The sequence below is a fragment of the Apostichopus japonicus genome, chromosome 17 (genome assembly GCF_037975245.1).
Source record: "Apostichopus japonicus isolate 1M-3 chromosome 17, ASM3797524v1, whole genome shotgun sequence".
Taxonomy (NCBI): Eukaryota; Metazoa; Echinodermata; class Holothuroidea; order Aspidochirotida; family Stichopodidae; genus Apostichopus; species Apostichopus japonicus.
Genome location: NC_092577.1, coordinates 15706678 through 15723393, shown reverse-complemented (window position 1 = coordinate 15723393; position 16716 = coordinate 15706678). Strand labels below are relative to the sequence as shown.

Sequence of the window (16716 nt, the reverse complement as noted above, 5' to 3'; positions counted from 1 at the left end):
ATTCAGAGAAGTGTGGGAACCATCAAGAAAAATTGAAGTATCATCTGCATACTGCATAATCTTTCATTAAGAATTGAAATACCACCGATAAGTGGATTGGAATTGATATTAATAGCTAAAATTTCAGCCCAGATAATAAAGATATAAGGACTTAAAGGGCATCCCTGTCTCACTCCTCTATAAATACAAAATGACTTAGATCAATAACCGTTGTAAGTGACTGATGCCGTAGGGTTGCAAATTATAGTACGGACCCTATGGAAAAAATTGTCATTCAATTTGAAAAAATTTCAACACTGAAATATCAAATTCCAATTCAAGTTATGAAAGGCTTTCTCCAAATCAATAAACAGTAAAAAACCCGGGATAGATTGTTCTCCGCAGAAATCAATAGTATGAAAAATACAGCGAATATTCTCGCAAATAAAGCGACCTTTCATAAAAGCAGTTTGATTAGGGCCAATAATAGCACAAAGAACCCTTACCCTCGCTGCTAATGCTTTTGAATTTTTTTTATAATCAGCATTTAAAAGTTAAATTGGCCGGAAATACTTAACAAGAATAAGGCAGAGGACACTACGAGTTTGCTCGTCGGAGAGGGAACCCTGAGAATAAGCATAGTTCAAAGAGGAAGTTACGATAGAACCAATACTTGACCAAAATTGCTTGTCTACAGGGACATCACTGCCAGGACTCTTACCGTTAACCATAGAAAAAATGGCAACTTTACATTCACTCTCGGATAAAAAACCGTCACACGAACCTGCCTTTTCATTATCTAAAAGCTTATAGACTACAGCATGATCGAAAAAGTAGAATTATTAGTCTCTTCTCCCTTATACAAATTGTCGTATGAAGAGCTCAATTCATTAAGAATTTCCAAATTCTGAGGGATCAAATAAAACCATTATCATCTTTGAAATGACTAATACCCTTTGTTTTCCTATTACTGCTTTCGAGATGCCAAAACTATTTTGTATTCCTTTCTCCTTGTTCAACCCATTCAGCTGTAGAACGTATTATAATGCCCTTTAATTTATAATCCTTGCAATATTAAAATTGCAAAAGTACCTCCGTAGACTGAGTCATATGAAACTGTTTCTGTAACTCTGCGATGTGTCTAGGGAGATGAACCTCATTATGCTTTCTTTCCTTTGTTTTTTCTTACATTAGTTAATAGAAGCAACACGGATTTTATACTTAAATGTACTCCCATTTTATTGGTGGGTTGCTATGGGGAATGGAATTTACAGCAGAAGCAATCGTGATCTCGATTAACTGAATGTAGTAATGATCAGCAAGCAATGAACAATACAATTTCCAGTATCCCGGACCTCTTTGAACATAATTAATGCTAATTTCTAAATCAATAATGGAGTGATATGCAAGGAGGTTACAATTTAGCAAACTACGAGAGATTTAAAAAAAATCCAGACTACAACAAATATCATATGAACTTCGATCTCCAAGTAAATTCTTTGTTGTGGGGATTTCTCTCTCTCCAAACATCAATTAAATTAACCATTCCATATAAACACTTATCACGAGCATTAAAATTGGTGTTAGGATTCCCTCCTGATTTATCGATAGCCAGATTAAACACAAACTTAAAATCCCCACCAATAATTATACAATGACAAGAAAAATAATGGTTTAGCACAAATATGACTGAAAAAATCAGAATCGAAGTTGGGACCATACATACAAACCAAAGTGAGAATACTGTCGAATATTTTGAATTCGCCAAAAATACTTTTATTTAGAAATGTGTAGAATGGTCACCTCAAACCGAGGGTGCAACAGAAGACAAACCCCTCTACTTGATGAAGTCCCGTGACTAAAAATTATATCACCTCCCCCATTCATTGCGCGAATAAGATTCATCGCTTGCTCTACTATGAGTTTGTTGTAAAAAATAAACATTACATAAACATAAAAAGTACGGAGGAACGTGAAAATCTTTCGGCGTTTTTTATGCTGCCTAATTCCACGAACATTTAAAGTACTAATACGTAACAAGGCCATGATGAAAAAATACATAATATTATAATAGGCCACTAGATAACCTACTACAGTACAACTTATTGTACAAACAATAAAACACCAATCAACTGGTTATGAAACGGGGGGGGGGGGTGTTCTTTTCACCCAAATCAACTGAAGTGGTTCAATCAACCAAAACAATAGCACTAGCCTGGGCTCATATATAGTGAGGGTAGCCTGTACTACATGTGAGTCAAAAAGAAAACAGTATTGAATATACAACGGATAACTTACAATTGATGAGGACATATTGTCCTTATGACACAACGATACAGGAGTCTATTGCCAATGAAAAATGAGTTGAAATTAATATGGCTTCCCGTGATGTCACGCCATTTCCCTCCTGTCAAACGTAATTTTCTTCCGTGATCGTAGAGGTTCTTCACCTGGGTAGACCATTTCTTCTTTTTAGTTAAATCTAATTTGGTTCAGTCATCGACGATGAATGTCCGTCCTACCAGCGCCGTCCGTCTGTTCTTCATAACGAAGACCTTATCCTTAAAGGAGTGACATCGTACCAGTATGTGAGGTTGTCTGTCCCCCTGCCGTCTCTGAGGCATCGCTCGATGGAGATATTTGGAGCATCGGGCAGTAGAGGAGTTACCGTGCTTTTGACGATCGCTTCACAATCCTCCCCTTCAGATTGAGGTATGCCGACAACTCGGAAACTGTTCCGTCGAGACATTCTTTCCAGCTTGTTTGTGTCCGATGAGGTATTGTTCAAGGCCTGTTCGAGATGTGTTACTCTGTGGTTGAGTTCTTCGCATTGTTTGGTTTTGGCCGCCATCTTTTTTCTAATGTGTCTATTCGTTTGGCCTGAAATTCGCGGGCTTTCCCAAGCTCTGACTCAAGTTTGGCCATTGAGCCCTGTAATTCTTTAAAGGAATGGTTCAGGTACACAAACCTTACATTAAACGATACCTTACATTTTTTCCTACCCCACAGATTTTTTCTCGTGGAAATTAAAGATTAACAACTCGCTAATTGAAAAATAATCAGAACTTTAAAGCTTTTAGCCTCGTACGCTAGGCAGTGACGTGAAATCCTCACCAGTGGACGTGAAATCCACGTCACTAGGCAGTGACGTGAAATCCTCAATGTCAACACCAAATGAACATCGTGTACACGGTCTGCCTGCAGTACAAGCACAGACACTCGTAACGTTATCTAGGTGTATAGTATACTATACACCTATATAACGTTACGAGTGCCTGTGCAGTACATGTAGGTAAACACAATGCAGTACAGCTGTACGTACACCGCGTATATACTGTTCATGGAAACCTACGATTGTTCTTGATTGTTGTTTCTTCACTCGTTTCTCTTCATTGAATGTTTTAAAACAATAAATCTGTTGAAATTTATGTACGTTTTAGTATGGCTGACGGTCCAAGGCCATACGATTTTGAACCTGTGCGTAGGAGAACGGACATTTCTTACGTTGAAAGTGATGCATCGACTGATGAGAATAACTCTAGGCTAACACATATGGACTGGTGCGAATGCAGAGATTGTATGGTGATGCCAACTGAAAGAGAATGTGTTTGCTGTTTAGAAAGAACAGCCCTTAACTCATTGATGGACCAAATTATTGGTGAAAATATGTGCATTACTGCCCATACAGACTTTTCTTCAGTATCTTTAAATCGTGCCGTTCTGAGGACCAATTTAATTATGCAGCAAAAAAATGCAACAGGTGATGATATTGTTCTTCCAACTGAACTTGAGAACAAGTAGGTTGTCTTTTTTATGTCTAGGCCTAGCCTATCTCTGTTACTGAATTGTCATTTCCTTCTGTTACAAATTAAACTTCAAATTGAGGGTAGATCACACTCACAAGCTTACATGCTGGAGTATGTACAGATCTGAGTCCCTCCAAGACCATCAATTAGAAGGAAAAAAGATAGGCTTGTTACATTTTGATTTTTTTTTGGGTAGTAATAATTGATCACATACTTACTAGTGCTCGAATTTTATCTTTGGAAGGTTTAACATTCAGCCACTAGGTTGGTCATGTGCTTCTGTGGGAGGTGTTTCTCTTCCATAAATACAGTCAATACCTTGAAAACTCCTTAATTCGATATCTGGTGTATCATTAGGAACAGAGAAATCTTTCTTTGCAATTTCTTCACTTCAAGAAAATATTTCCTTGTTTATGATCTGGTCCTGTCATATCCATTCAAAACACTCGCCGACTAACTGTGCACATGCGGATTCAAAACCACACTTGTTGAGACAATGGTCATAACAAAATTTATACTGGAAATTTATCCATTGTCTTTATTATAATATTGTTATTATTATTATTACATTATTGTAAAAGAAGGTATGAACAGAAAATTTGATTGCTTGAATTTTATACATAGAATTTTAACATAAGTTTCACCGATCACATACATAATCATTACTCATAGAAAGCCTCAAGTCGTATAAGAGTTGTGTGATAGAGCTGCTCCGTATTGTGTGGAATGTTGACCGAAAGTTATCGTAACGTCACACAAAAATAGTTCATTTTGTACAAAGATTATGGTATATTTTATGAGACAAGCTAATCTCTGTACAAAAACAAATTGATAGGCTTATGCTTTGACAGAACTGTTTTATTTTCAATTTGTTACATGCAACTTTTTTTTTATTTTTTTCCCTCGGGCGGTTTACAAACATTGCATACCGGACCTTCACAGTGTGGACTCGTTGCAGACTAGGCAAAAAGAACAGACAGGTTGTTCCATCTTGCGTCGTCAGAAAGATAAGGGAAGAATTTTCAGAGCCAGATGGACGATACACCGGATTTCGTGATAGTTGTGTCAGTGAAGTTATTGATGCTCTTAGCTTAGATTAAAGGAAGTACAAGAGCTTGTGTGAAGTGATACATTACTTTGCAAGTTTTATACTTCAAATGACTAACATATGACACCTTAGTGATATGTTGCATAAGAAATACCTCAAATGTCATTAGTTTTTTATTTGCATGTCAGTTATTGACCTTTCGGGGTTACAAGTTTGCCAAAAATAGTTAAACTGTTACTCGATTATAATCGCTGTAACATTTACGCCTACTGATCCAATTACTTAAGCTACTTAGTTTGGCAGATGCAATTAGCTAAATTTAGCCTATAGCCTATTACAAGCCTACAGTTGAACAGCATGAATGCTACGAAGCTAAGATATCTTACGTGCTACGCACTTCCTATAAATATTATTACACTGGTAATACACTGCGATAACAATTTTTTTTTACACCACTGCATATTTGACTATTACAAAATATGAAAGTTTATATTGTCCATCAGTTAAGTTAATCAAATGTATTAAAGTTTCAGACATCGGACAATAAACAAGAATCATCCTTTTGGAAAAATTGTTAAAGAGCACTATGTTTGTCTTTGTGATATATTACGTAAAAGAACATGTCAAAGAATTAAAACAGGAAACAAAATCTGCTCATAATATGATCAGGGGGGTTGCCAGTATGTAGGCCCGGGCCTACCCTTTTTTGGCCAAGTTATCCTTTTTTTTAATACACCCATAATTTAAGAGTCTAGACAGGAAAAACTATTCGAATAATATTTCAGTTGAGAAATTTGCATCAGATGGCAAACGTCGTATAGCTCTCGCCTTCTCTTATTAGGCTAACTTAAACATTTACTGGCTATAGTTGTATCGAAAACATTTCTGGCCTATCTTTCTATCTACATGTATCAGAAGTTGACAAGTAAGACTACTCTGCACATGTACCTTGCTAATTTGAAATACATTATGTAGTATTGAATTACGTACTATATTAACTCGTTTGTTTTTTGGGTTTAACAGTGATCTGGAATGAGGTGTATGAAGTTAGCAAAAGGCCAGGGAACCAGAATGAACACTCGGGAAGGGCCGTTTCCGGCCATCTGGGGGGGGGGGGAGGTTTGTAAAACCCCAAATTCAAAATTTTCTTGTATGCTCTGCGCCAACCGATGGTGGCGCTACGCTCAGATAGTCGTGCCTAAAAATTGGAAAATCCATATCAATCGCAAAAAGTGCTGCCCCCCCCCGAGCAAGTGGATTTCACTCGCTGGCAACCAGAATTTAAGCTCGTCAGGCCCGGCTGGCAAGTAGTACCCCCAACATGTAGTCCAACCCCCTTCCAGTCCAGGAGGGCCTAGTGCCACCCATGCACCCTCCTCCAATGATATATCCAAAGCAATGCTGATATAAAAAAACATCAACTTTTCATAAACAATAAAACACAAACATAGTGTACTTGCATAATTGAAGAGGTGTATTACATAGAACCGATAGTATTCTAAACAAGAAAGTTAATTAAAGCTGTTTATATAGCCTTAAGATTCCCCAGCCTTATCAAAACGTGACTTAAACTTAGTTACCAATGCTGCTTTGCCCGGAAACTCTATCCTTGCAACATTCTTAGGTAAATACATACTGGCATCGGCAAAACAGACAATGTTTACATTTTCAAGGAAATAACATTTTCCAAGAGAGGATAAATATGATCGTAGCTTTTTTTCTACATGAACTGGCTTATTGGTGGTAGCTTCAGGCCTGTCACAATTTCTGTTATGGTCTATGATTGCTAACTGCAAACGTGCCATCATATTGGGAAAGTCGAATTCTTGCCTTTTCGTACAGTACTTCAGTAGTGCTCCATGAAAAACCTCAAGGCTTCCTGTTTGGCATGCTTTTGTTAGCTTATGAATGTCTTTCAGCAGTCGCTTTTTCATGAGTACATCCTTCATGGTATTGTGTGATGCAGAATCCTATTTCAGCCAGGCAGTTTCAACCTCGGCACTTTCTTCGATTTGTGGATGGGCGCATTTTGTGAACTTTTCACAGGTATCACAGCTGTGATTATTCACGATGTGGTAGATTATGGAAGAGAACGTTTCTACCCAGTAACTGGGCATCCCCATTACAAGTTTGTGCAGACCACCACAAATGATCTGAGATGACCTGTATCCTCACAAGCTTTCTTGTTGCATTTTGGCTACAAGCTTCTTCTTTACGGACTTGGCAACAACACCGACCTTTAATTTAGTCCAAAATGTAGTCCAGGCATCTTTTAAAACCCAGTTTCTCCATTTCAACTGAGCTGGTTGTTTCCGACACCTGCACCAGTTCGCTCCAAACAATCTTTTGGGTTGCCATGTCTATCATGGTGTAAGTACAATATTTGGCATTACAGCCTGGGGAGTCACACCTTCCATCACCCGATACTGTACGGACCCAAATTTAGCAACCAAAATTGATTGTTAGCAATCTCGTTGAAAAAATGAGGCTAGTCTGCGAAAAATATGTTAAATTGGTAAGAATGTTAGCCGAAAAAATGACAAAAGAAAGAAGGTCATCAGTATATTTGATTTTACCGACGAACTCCCCCCCTCCTACACCCCCCCCCCGTACGGTACGCCCCTGGGGTTTCAGTCTTTCGGCTGACTTCAATGTATATATCTCATTTTCACACTGCACTATCTTTATGACAATGACAACTGGTAACACTGATTCCCGAATTAGGCGCGTTTTTTTAGGCGCGCTGCATGCCCTCACGTGATCATTCTGCGGCAAGAAAGCTAAAGAAATGACAGAAGGCTTTCCGAAATGCGATATGATTCAACGAAATCCATTTTTTTCTGTGTGTGACTCATTTGGGTAAATTTGTAGCAAGTTTTATTTCCTTGCACCCTCATCTCCGGAAGTGTAAACTTTCTGTGACGGGTTGCCTCCTTTGGAAAATACTATAAGGGACTCACCAGAGGAATACATGCGTCATCTTTGTTTGGGACCTCCGCGACATGTTCATTATTGCTGTTACGAGTACTAGCTGACCTATATTAATTTACTTAGTTACAGCTCTACACGCATATCTTTACCTCGGGAACTCCAACCCTTATTATCTATATTTCGGAGCTTGCCAGCTCGTGTTATTTACTGCTCCGCGAGCTCTTGGCCTTACGATCACCTCCTGTCCGCGTCGCAGGTGATTATTGTTTATCAGCGTAGCCTAGCACGGTTGCTGTTCATAGGATACTAAGCCTAGGCGCCCTATAGTCTACTATTAGTACTACTACTTCGCGTCACCTTCTGGAAGTTCCAACCACGGCTTGGCGTGAAGATTCTCTCGCCACCGATCTAAGCTTGGACTGAGCGACGGTGTACTGTGTGTATTTTTGTGTGCTGGAGGACCGACCACTTTTCATTTAATTTTAAATGACTGGCTGATCCGAATTATTAGATCATTATTAGATTATTGAATCTCTAATTTAGAGAACGTTAGTGGTGCGGTTGTTAACGGTGGCCAGTAGGCCTATAGCATTATCAGCCAACTAGCCTAGACCTGTTGGCATGTCATTTCGTGTATTACTCGCGACAGCCTGTCCTTGCGGTCTACATTGACCTAGCCTTTTACAGTTGCAGAGCAATCGCGGTTGGTGTATTATTTGTCTTTATAAACTTTTCATACAAGTCTCCTTGTTCGTTTTCCAATACACATGTCTCGTAGTGGATCACCACGCATTAATTTTGTTTGTAGCTGATTCAACGGCATATTCTTTCGATCGCTATCGTAGGCCTGAAGGACCAGAGGAGCCACTTTGCAGACTTGCTTCTGTATACAATAAACTACGTCGCTATCCTACCAACGACTGGGTCATTCTTTGCTTTGCTGCAGGCATTTAACAACCATACGGAATTCGCCAGCAATTCTTGAGGTCACAGAGTGCTTCGTAGATCTCCAGTTACTGCTCCTCGGCTCTCACGTCTCCAATATTTTAAGGACGCTTTTCAACAAGAGCACACACGCAATAATTTTTGCCTTTATTACTATTGCTACAGCCTCCTTTCCAGGAAAGTAGGCAGCTGTTTTCGCCAATACTCACTACTGGATAACTGAAGGCCTGTCAACATGATCTCCACAATCAATTGGACGCAGTCAACCTATTCATTCGTTGACAATTTCAACATTTGTTAATATGTATTTTTCATTTTCAAAACGATTTTTGTAGATTAAAGGGGGCATTTATTCAAACTGTAGCTCACCTATCTGATAGAGCATTGAAAATCATATCGGTAGCACGATTTCCATCTTCATAGCATGTTCAGTTACCGAGATATCAATGTTTGCAGTTTGGCAGAGTAGAATGGCCACACCATATTTTTCATGTCAATACCTTGCTATTACTAAAAGTGTTATATTTCCCTTTGAAATAAATATATACATACGCATGTTTCCACACGTTCCTTGCATGTAAAATAAATAGTATTGTGTAAACATCATCTAAATCCCAAGTGCTGACATAACATGTTAACATTTTACAACGGTTAGGGTTATAACTTCCATGTTTATATGACTATGAATAACAATATAAAACATAGGAATTGCTACAAAACTAAGGAACTGATGTCATCAAATATTATTGTTGCCGGACATGCTACAGAGATGGGATGAATAGCTAATGGCATGATTTTTAAAGCTCTATAACATACATAAATCACATTTTGAGTACACTTGCCCTATAATGTCCATTTTTATGCTTAGTACTAAACCATTCCATTCTTTTTCATTGTGTCGTATCTACATTAAATGATTATACACCTTAATTCCTGCTCACCAATGTTCATTATTCTAGAGTACATCCATCCACTTATATATTTTGGTGTTCCAGATTTACTGTAGTAATATTTGTTATCACCTATGCCATTATCTTGTCATAAAACATTGAAGATGTTTATTCTCACCTTGCCAGAAAAAGTAAACGTTGAGCTTTCTGCCACGATTTTAAATGAATTCATGTTTTTAGGATTCCAATTGATCCAGAGGATGATCTTACATCCCTGGCCCTGGCCCTGAGCAACATTCGCATTGCATTTGCAATGCAAAAGTATGTGCAATATATATAGCATCTTGCCCTCATCGTTAACATTTGCAGGGTTTGCCTGGACATCCAAATGCCAAAATGTTCCCTCCAATTACGATGCATATAGTTTAAGTTCTGAGAGTTTAATAAAATGTAATTATGGAGTATATGAATTATTGTTTACTTTTCATCGTTGTCTCCTTGAAAAATATATTTCAACGAATGTAGACATGAATACTTTTATTTTTTATTTGGATTTGTTTCTGAGGCAATTAATCTCTGCTGTTCCACGACAGTACATGAACGGTTCAAGTGTTATTGACCCCCCATTCAACAACCTACTATAATATGTGGGACACTTCTCTCGTCCTTTGGATGATAGGGGCGACTACACTTTCACGCTGAGAAAAACGTTTAACTTAAAGAAACACTTCAGGCATGCTCCCAGGACTGTTATATTACGTCCCCATCCCATGGTCGTGATTGAATCTTGGACTTCAGCCACTTTCCTGAATGCTGAGAGGTGGTGAACCTGTAGATAACTGAACTATTTTAAGGGACACAGTGAACTAGCTGGTGTTAAAATTTGGACCACACTGTTGGCCCAGTTGGGCCCAGTGTGGGTTTCACTTGGGTCAAGCTCAGTCAACTGGGCCCGAAATGGGTCCCATTTGGGCCCCATGCAGTTAGCCTGATTTGGTAAAGTATGGGTTCTGTGTGGGCCAAAACGATTGTGGCCCAGAATGGGTTCCAGCTGGGCCCCAGACAGCTGGCCCGGTTGGTTCCCGTATGCCATTGGTTTGGGCCACTCGTGGGCCCCAATCTGTTTGGCCCAATTGGGCCCTGTGTGGAACGAATTAGAAATCTGAATGGGCCCCAATTGAGAAGCCCATTTGGGGCCCAATTATGATTGCTGGGCTGGCTCTCTGCTCAGTTTGAAATGCATTGTTTATCACTAGATGGAGAAGTGTCTTTTGGATGCTGTAGTAAGTTGTCTTCCCAATGAACTCCAACCCTAGGAAATCTGCAAATTGTTACAACTTTGAAAATGTATTTCCGCTGAAAAGCAATGCAGCACTCACCATCAAATTGGCGGCTGGAATAGAACCTACCATTGGCTGCGACCTCCAATCCAGCACCATATGCCCATTTATACAGTACAACGTAACCCTGTGCAGTGTGCCCATGTTCTCTATTTTATGGATATCAGTGACATACCTGAAGCATGTATGTATGTATTTTCTTTCCGAAACACAACGTTCTGAAAGAGAAGGATCACGATCCTCCTCGTCCTCTAACGAAGTGTATTGACTTCCTGGCTGGTAGGACACGTCGCTTTCATGTTGATCATCCACGGATGAGCTGGATCTCTTCGTGGGACTTTCATGGGTCTTTTTAACAGGAGATGATGTTACTGGGCTGTTAGGTGAAGCTTCTTCCCCTTTGTTGGCTGCTGTTTCAATCTAAGTTAAGACAATTAAAAGTCTTGTAAAAGTAACTTGGCCTGACGTTTCGATCCTAGCAGGATCTTCTTCAGAGGCTAAATGACAAGTACAGTAACAGAAGGGAGAAAAACACGCACAGAAAACAGACAGGTTAATGAGCATGGTGAACACAATGAGATGGTCAGAAGAAAGCAACAGGGAAAGAGGAAAGGTAGGAGAAACAGTGGAGGGACAAAGAAAGGATTAAAGGAACAGGGTAGGGAATAAACTGGAGAGGGACAAACACAGAAAGGTGTGGAGAAAAAAGGAGGGGAAGAGAGCTGTGGGAGGATGAGTGAAAGGGGGGAGGGAACAAGGGGAGAAGGAGTGGGGGACAGAAGAAAAGTTAGTCATGTCCTCCCTGAATGTTAAGCCAATATAATCAGATTACACATTCGTTTTTACAAACTATTACTGTTCCATTAGACAGGGGTTTCCATAACATGTAATACACTTCTTAATTTTTAAACTACGTGCAAAAGACAGCTGTGTAAATACAAAGTGAAACATATTCATGTACAAAGTTTTCTTATTGAAGTTATTCACTACATATCAAACTGTCTATTTCCAAATAAATTATTTTGTATTCCTTGCCAGAGGCTCAAAGAATCTATGCAATCATGGTTGTGTGACAGGATGTCCTCCTGTAGGTATGAATGCAGGTTGTACAAAACCTGTATTCTTGACTACTTTTGAACAAGCCATGTAACAATTCAGTAAATGTAGATGAATGGTATTCGCAAAAATCAGTATCTTAAGCAAGTTACAATGAAACTTTTTACATACGGTTCGATAAGAAGCCTACCAGACAACGTCAGTAGTGACCTCATTCTGTTTGTCAACACCACCATTGAAAAATGCGGTGTTTACAGATTTATGGTTATTACTTGCAGTATTCACATATACCTTTCATTATCTTGGGCAGTGTAAAGGAAGTAGTCTACCCATATTGTTTATCTATTGTTCCAGTAATCCAGTAAGAGAGGTTGAAATTAATTTTTCCACATGAAGCACAACTATGGTCAAACTTCATATTTGGTGGATAGATCCACAATCAGTAGCGGCTGTGCATGATATTTATTCAGAGAGAGGCTTTTACCTTCACAACATATCATTTTATACTTCCCCAGTCTTTTCATCCGATTCTTTCCCCCAAAATAGTACTTATTTATCATGTGTGCTCCAAAAGTCACCTGTATTTCAACTAAAAAATTAATATCACCTTGCCGACATGTAATATCCAACACATTCCTGCCATTTAGTCTTTAGACAGACTATGACATTGTTATTGTTTAAGTTTCTTTTTATATTCCTTTTACATCATTTGTTCTTCCTTATTTTTGTGTTTATAGTTCTATCAGCCATTTCTACAATAGTGTTGAAATAAAACGAGCCTATAAAACGAACAATTACGACTATGTCATTTCTGTACATGTTAATATGTTGAAAATGATGACAATTTCAGGTCAAATTACTAGACATTGTTGGATCAACATGAAACTTGGTACCTTTAGCCAACATTTCTTGCTGCAAAATGGGGAGGTCATTTTACTACACATTCATTTATGCTTGAATAGAATCCTCAAATTTGATTGGTGTTATCGTGAGGTTATCTAACAAATAATCAACGCTGTGTTTAATGCTATCGCTGGATGCACTCTGGCTTCGCTTGTATTAAACCCAGAGCGTTGATTATTCTATATATAACCTCACTCTAGACAGTGAAATAAACCGTAATTGTTAGATCAACATGAAACTTGGTACATGAGGTCATTGGAGCAAATTTGGTAATTATCATCAAAGTTCACAGGAAGTATATCTTATTAACCGCAGCAGCTATATTGACATAGTTTGCTATATAGTTGTAGGCTCATTTGCTCTGGAACTGGTGATTTGCATGGATACCGATGAAAACCACTGATAGCTCAACCAGACGAGACACTTAAGACGGATCACCTTGATTTATTTCTCAAGAAATGTTTCAATAGCATTTTACATCGGTGGAAATAATATACATGGAGAAACAGCTGCATTGCTGCTCTTGTTAATACAGCGCTTAAAGATATTGCGATGGAGACGTAACCATTTGCTCAATTACATCGGTCAACATAGTTTTATTATTTTTTACCTGTACCTTTAAATTAAACTCTGTGTCTTTATGATAATTAAATAAAAACACACGGTGATCATGCAGTAATAAGTTGAATTTATGATTCCTATTGTGATTGGACGAGCGCTTGTTGATATGCTGGATGTTTGGGTTAAAAATAGAACTGCTGTGCACGCCTGCAGCGCTGCGTGTATTTCCGTATAGACTGCACGTGCACGTACCACCAAATCCAACTCTCTACAATTAGATAGATCCAGTGCAGCGGAATATTGGTAATCCAACTCGCCAGTAGAAGAAAGCGGTAAGTAATTTACTGTTCCATCTAACGTTACTCCGTTAGTACAGTCATCTGTTTATAGCTCCATGGTACAGTGGACCTAGCGTAGGGCTAAGTTAAGGCTGATTTGTACTAGTGTATACTAGGCCTATATACAGTATTACGAAGTTAGGAACTCTGCTAAGATCGGACATCCGCATGTTCGTAATATTTCAGCAAGGGTAAAATGAAAAGCAACCAGTTTTGAAATATGTAATTAAAATCATGAATAAATTGAATGTAAGGTCACAAAATTTTACGATCTTCCCACAAAAAATGACCTTTGAAAAATATTTCCGTCAGGTACTTGAACATTGTGTTTACTTCAATAGAACCTCGCAAAACTCAACTTTGGCCGCCATTTTAGTTGGCCGTTCGAATTATACTCCGACGTTGTCAACCTAGGCATAGGCTAGGCTAGTCAATATTTTCCTGTACAGAAAATAAAATAAAGGCTGAAATTTGTTTTATACGGGTATTTCTTCAGTTGAATGGTTGAAAATACCCTCATATTCTGTTTGTAAACTTTGCATGGTCATTCTAGTATTACTACTACTAGGCTAGTCGTACTCGTAAGTAATTTATTATAGTAAGAGTTATGCGAAGTTAGGAACAATGCATAGTCTGAACAACTTCATTTTCGTAATATTTCAGCATGAGAAAAATAAATACCTACCAGTTGAAATATATGTAATAAAGGCTCCAACTAGGCCTACAGGCCTAGGTGGCTGCTAGGTGGCTACGTTCTTAAATGGCTACGTTCTTGAGAACTATGCAATCGCAGCCACTATCCCTACTCCCCTCTGAATCGAAAATCTTTTTCCACTGTTCCCTGTAGAAGAGGATACACATAAATGAGAACGATGCAACTGGACCCATCCTAGCCACTCTCCCTACTGTCCTCAGATTAAAAAAATTTTGAAACATTTTTCTGTATTAAAAGATAGGCAGAAATGAGAACAATGCAATCGGAGCCATCTAGCCACTCTTTCTACTCCCCTCACATTTTTCTTTATAAAAGGATAGGCAGAAATGAAAACCAGTCCATCGTAGCCACTCTCCTTACTCCCCTCCGACTTAAAATATTCTTCAACATTTTTTGGTGTAAATAAGTATAAGTATAAGAAATAAGTATCGTGCAACTGGGGCCATCGTAGCCACTCCGCCTGCTCCCCTCAGACTTTGAAAAAATTTCAAGATGTCTATGAAGAAGTCTCTGGGAAAGAAGAAAACAATGCCAATGTTTGAAAGATGTTTATTTCAGTTTGTATCAAACGTATACAGGGGGTGTTTCCCGAGTTGCAGGGTATGAAAATCATGGCGACCTTCACAATCTGTGGTCAATTTCTATTGCTCCCCTATGAAGCTTCAATTTAGGGCCTAGTAGTTAGGTTCGCTCGTTATAAGTTGTACAAGGGAATTAAAATTCTTGAGTTATCAAATTTAATGTCTCTGTTTAGACCAAATAAAAAACAAAATTTACGAGGCCCTTGTTTCATTTTTTAAATGGCCGCCCGACACATTTTTGGAGACTACCTGCCTGGTTAATTTTTAACTTCTTCCTTCAAAATATAAAGACTCCTATGTAGATGTACATACTAATAGACTATTTCCACAGCATTCCAGAGTGATGCTGAAGTCTGTTTAAAAATCTAATTTTTTCCAAAAGAAAGTTTTCAAAGTATTGTTCTGACTTCAGGGTGGTGAGAAAGTAAATTTTCTCACACAATAGTATATATGACTATAATGAGAGAGCCTCATGTAGTCTTTATAATCTGTACTCCTGAGACTCTGTAAGTATTAATTAAAAAAACTTATGAGCCATAAGAATAAGTGCTATAAGCGTATCTTATCTTGATTTAAAAGCTTGGGAAAGTTTTACTGCATGCTCTTATCTTATTATTAGTCCTGGGAGAGTTTCATTGTATGCATGTGCTTATATTATTCTTTGTAAAAAGGTGCGAAGACTGCTGGCTTGCTTATCAGGATTGGTGGTCAGTAGCATGGGTTCTGTTTAAAAAGAGATGTAGTCAGTGGGCAGTAGCCAGATTCCAGTTGTTAGTTGTCAGCTACCATTTAGTTTGCTACTCTAGCAATCATATTTAGTCTGTGTCACTCGGTCAGTTGTTAGCTGTTAGTAATTATTCAGTCAGTTCTTGTTTACCTTGTTGTTATTTAGACTTTTAAGTCAGTGCCTTGCATTAATAAATAGAAGCCAACTTTAATAGCTGTGTTTCGTGACTTATTTTGGGGCTACAATGTTATTCTTTGAACAATCAACTTTTCCGTTTCCTGAATTTACGGTGGAACAGTCTCGTTAAACTTCGTACAATTTGGCGGTAACGCTACAGTATGTCGAAATGTCTTGCCTATGTGCCCAGCACTATGGCCTCTGACGCCCCTGATCGCAGGGATATACTGTTTGCAGAGCAAATGCATGTCTAATTGTAACGTATTGATACTAATACATTCTTTTTCTTTACATCTGAAATCTACATCCAGTTCATAAGGTATAGTATTGTTAAGTTTGAAGAAAGTTTGCTTTGGATTTATTTCAAAGTTTGTTTAGCATTTTAAGTTTACTCAAGTTGAAATAGTTCGGTGTTGGTGCACTGCTGGTTTTATACAAGTTTGAACAGTTTGGAAAAAGCCATACCAAATTGGAGCAAGTTTTGTCACTTTTCAATCTAGATTTTGTTCTATTGCAATAGTTTGGACATACTAACTTTCCTAGCAACAGCAAGTATACATAGTTTTCCATAGCCAAAATAATATCTGAAACAGTCATATAGTCTTTTACATTCAGATTACTAATACTTAGTAACAATAACTGATTACACTTAGCTTGGACACATGTTTTTCATAGCCCAAACTAATATCCAAAACAGGTATATTACATATAATCTGAAC

At 38.2% G+C, this 16716-nt stretch overlaps 1 protein-coding gene across 1 annotated transcript; it reads right to left on the bottom strand.

Moving 5' to 3' along the window:
* Positions 1–526: 526 nt before the first annotated feature.
* LOC139984605 (uncharacterized) lies at positions 527–11731 on the bottom strand. The gene is made up of 7 exons (XM_071998549.1): positions 10935–11731; positions 9778–9806; positions 7101–7259; positions 6878–6888; positions 6470–6776; positions 1109–1163; positions 527–605 (listed from the first exon to the last, which is right to left on the bottom strand). The coding sequence occupies exons 1-7, from the start codon at positions 11081–11083 to the stop codon at positions 527–529; spliced, it is 789 nt and encodes a 262-aa protein (XP_071854650.1). The 5' UTR covers positions 11084–11731.
* Positions 11732–16716: the final 4985 nt, after the last annotated feature.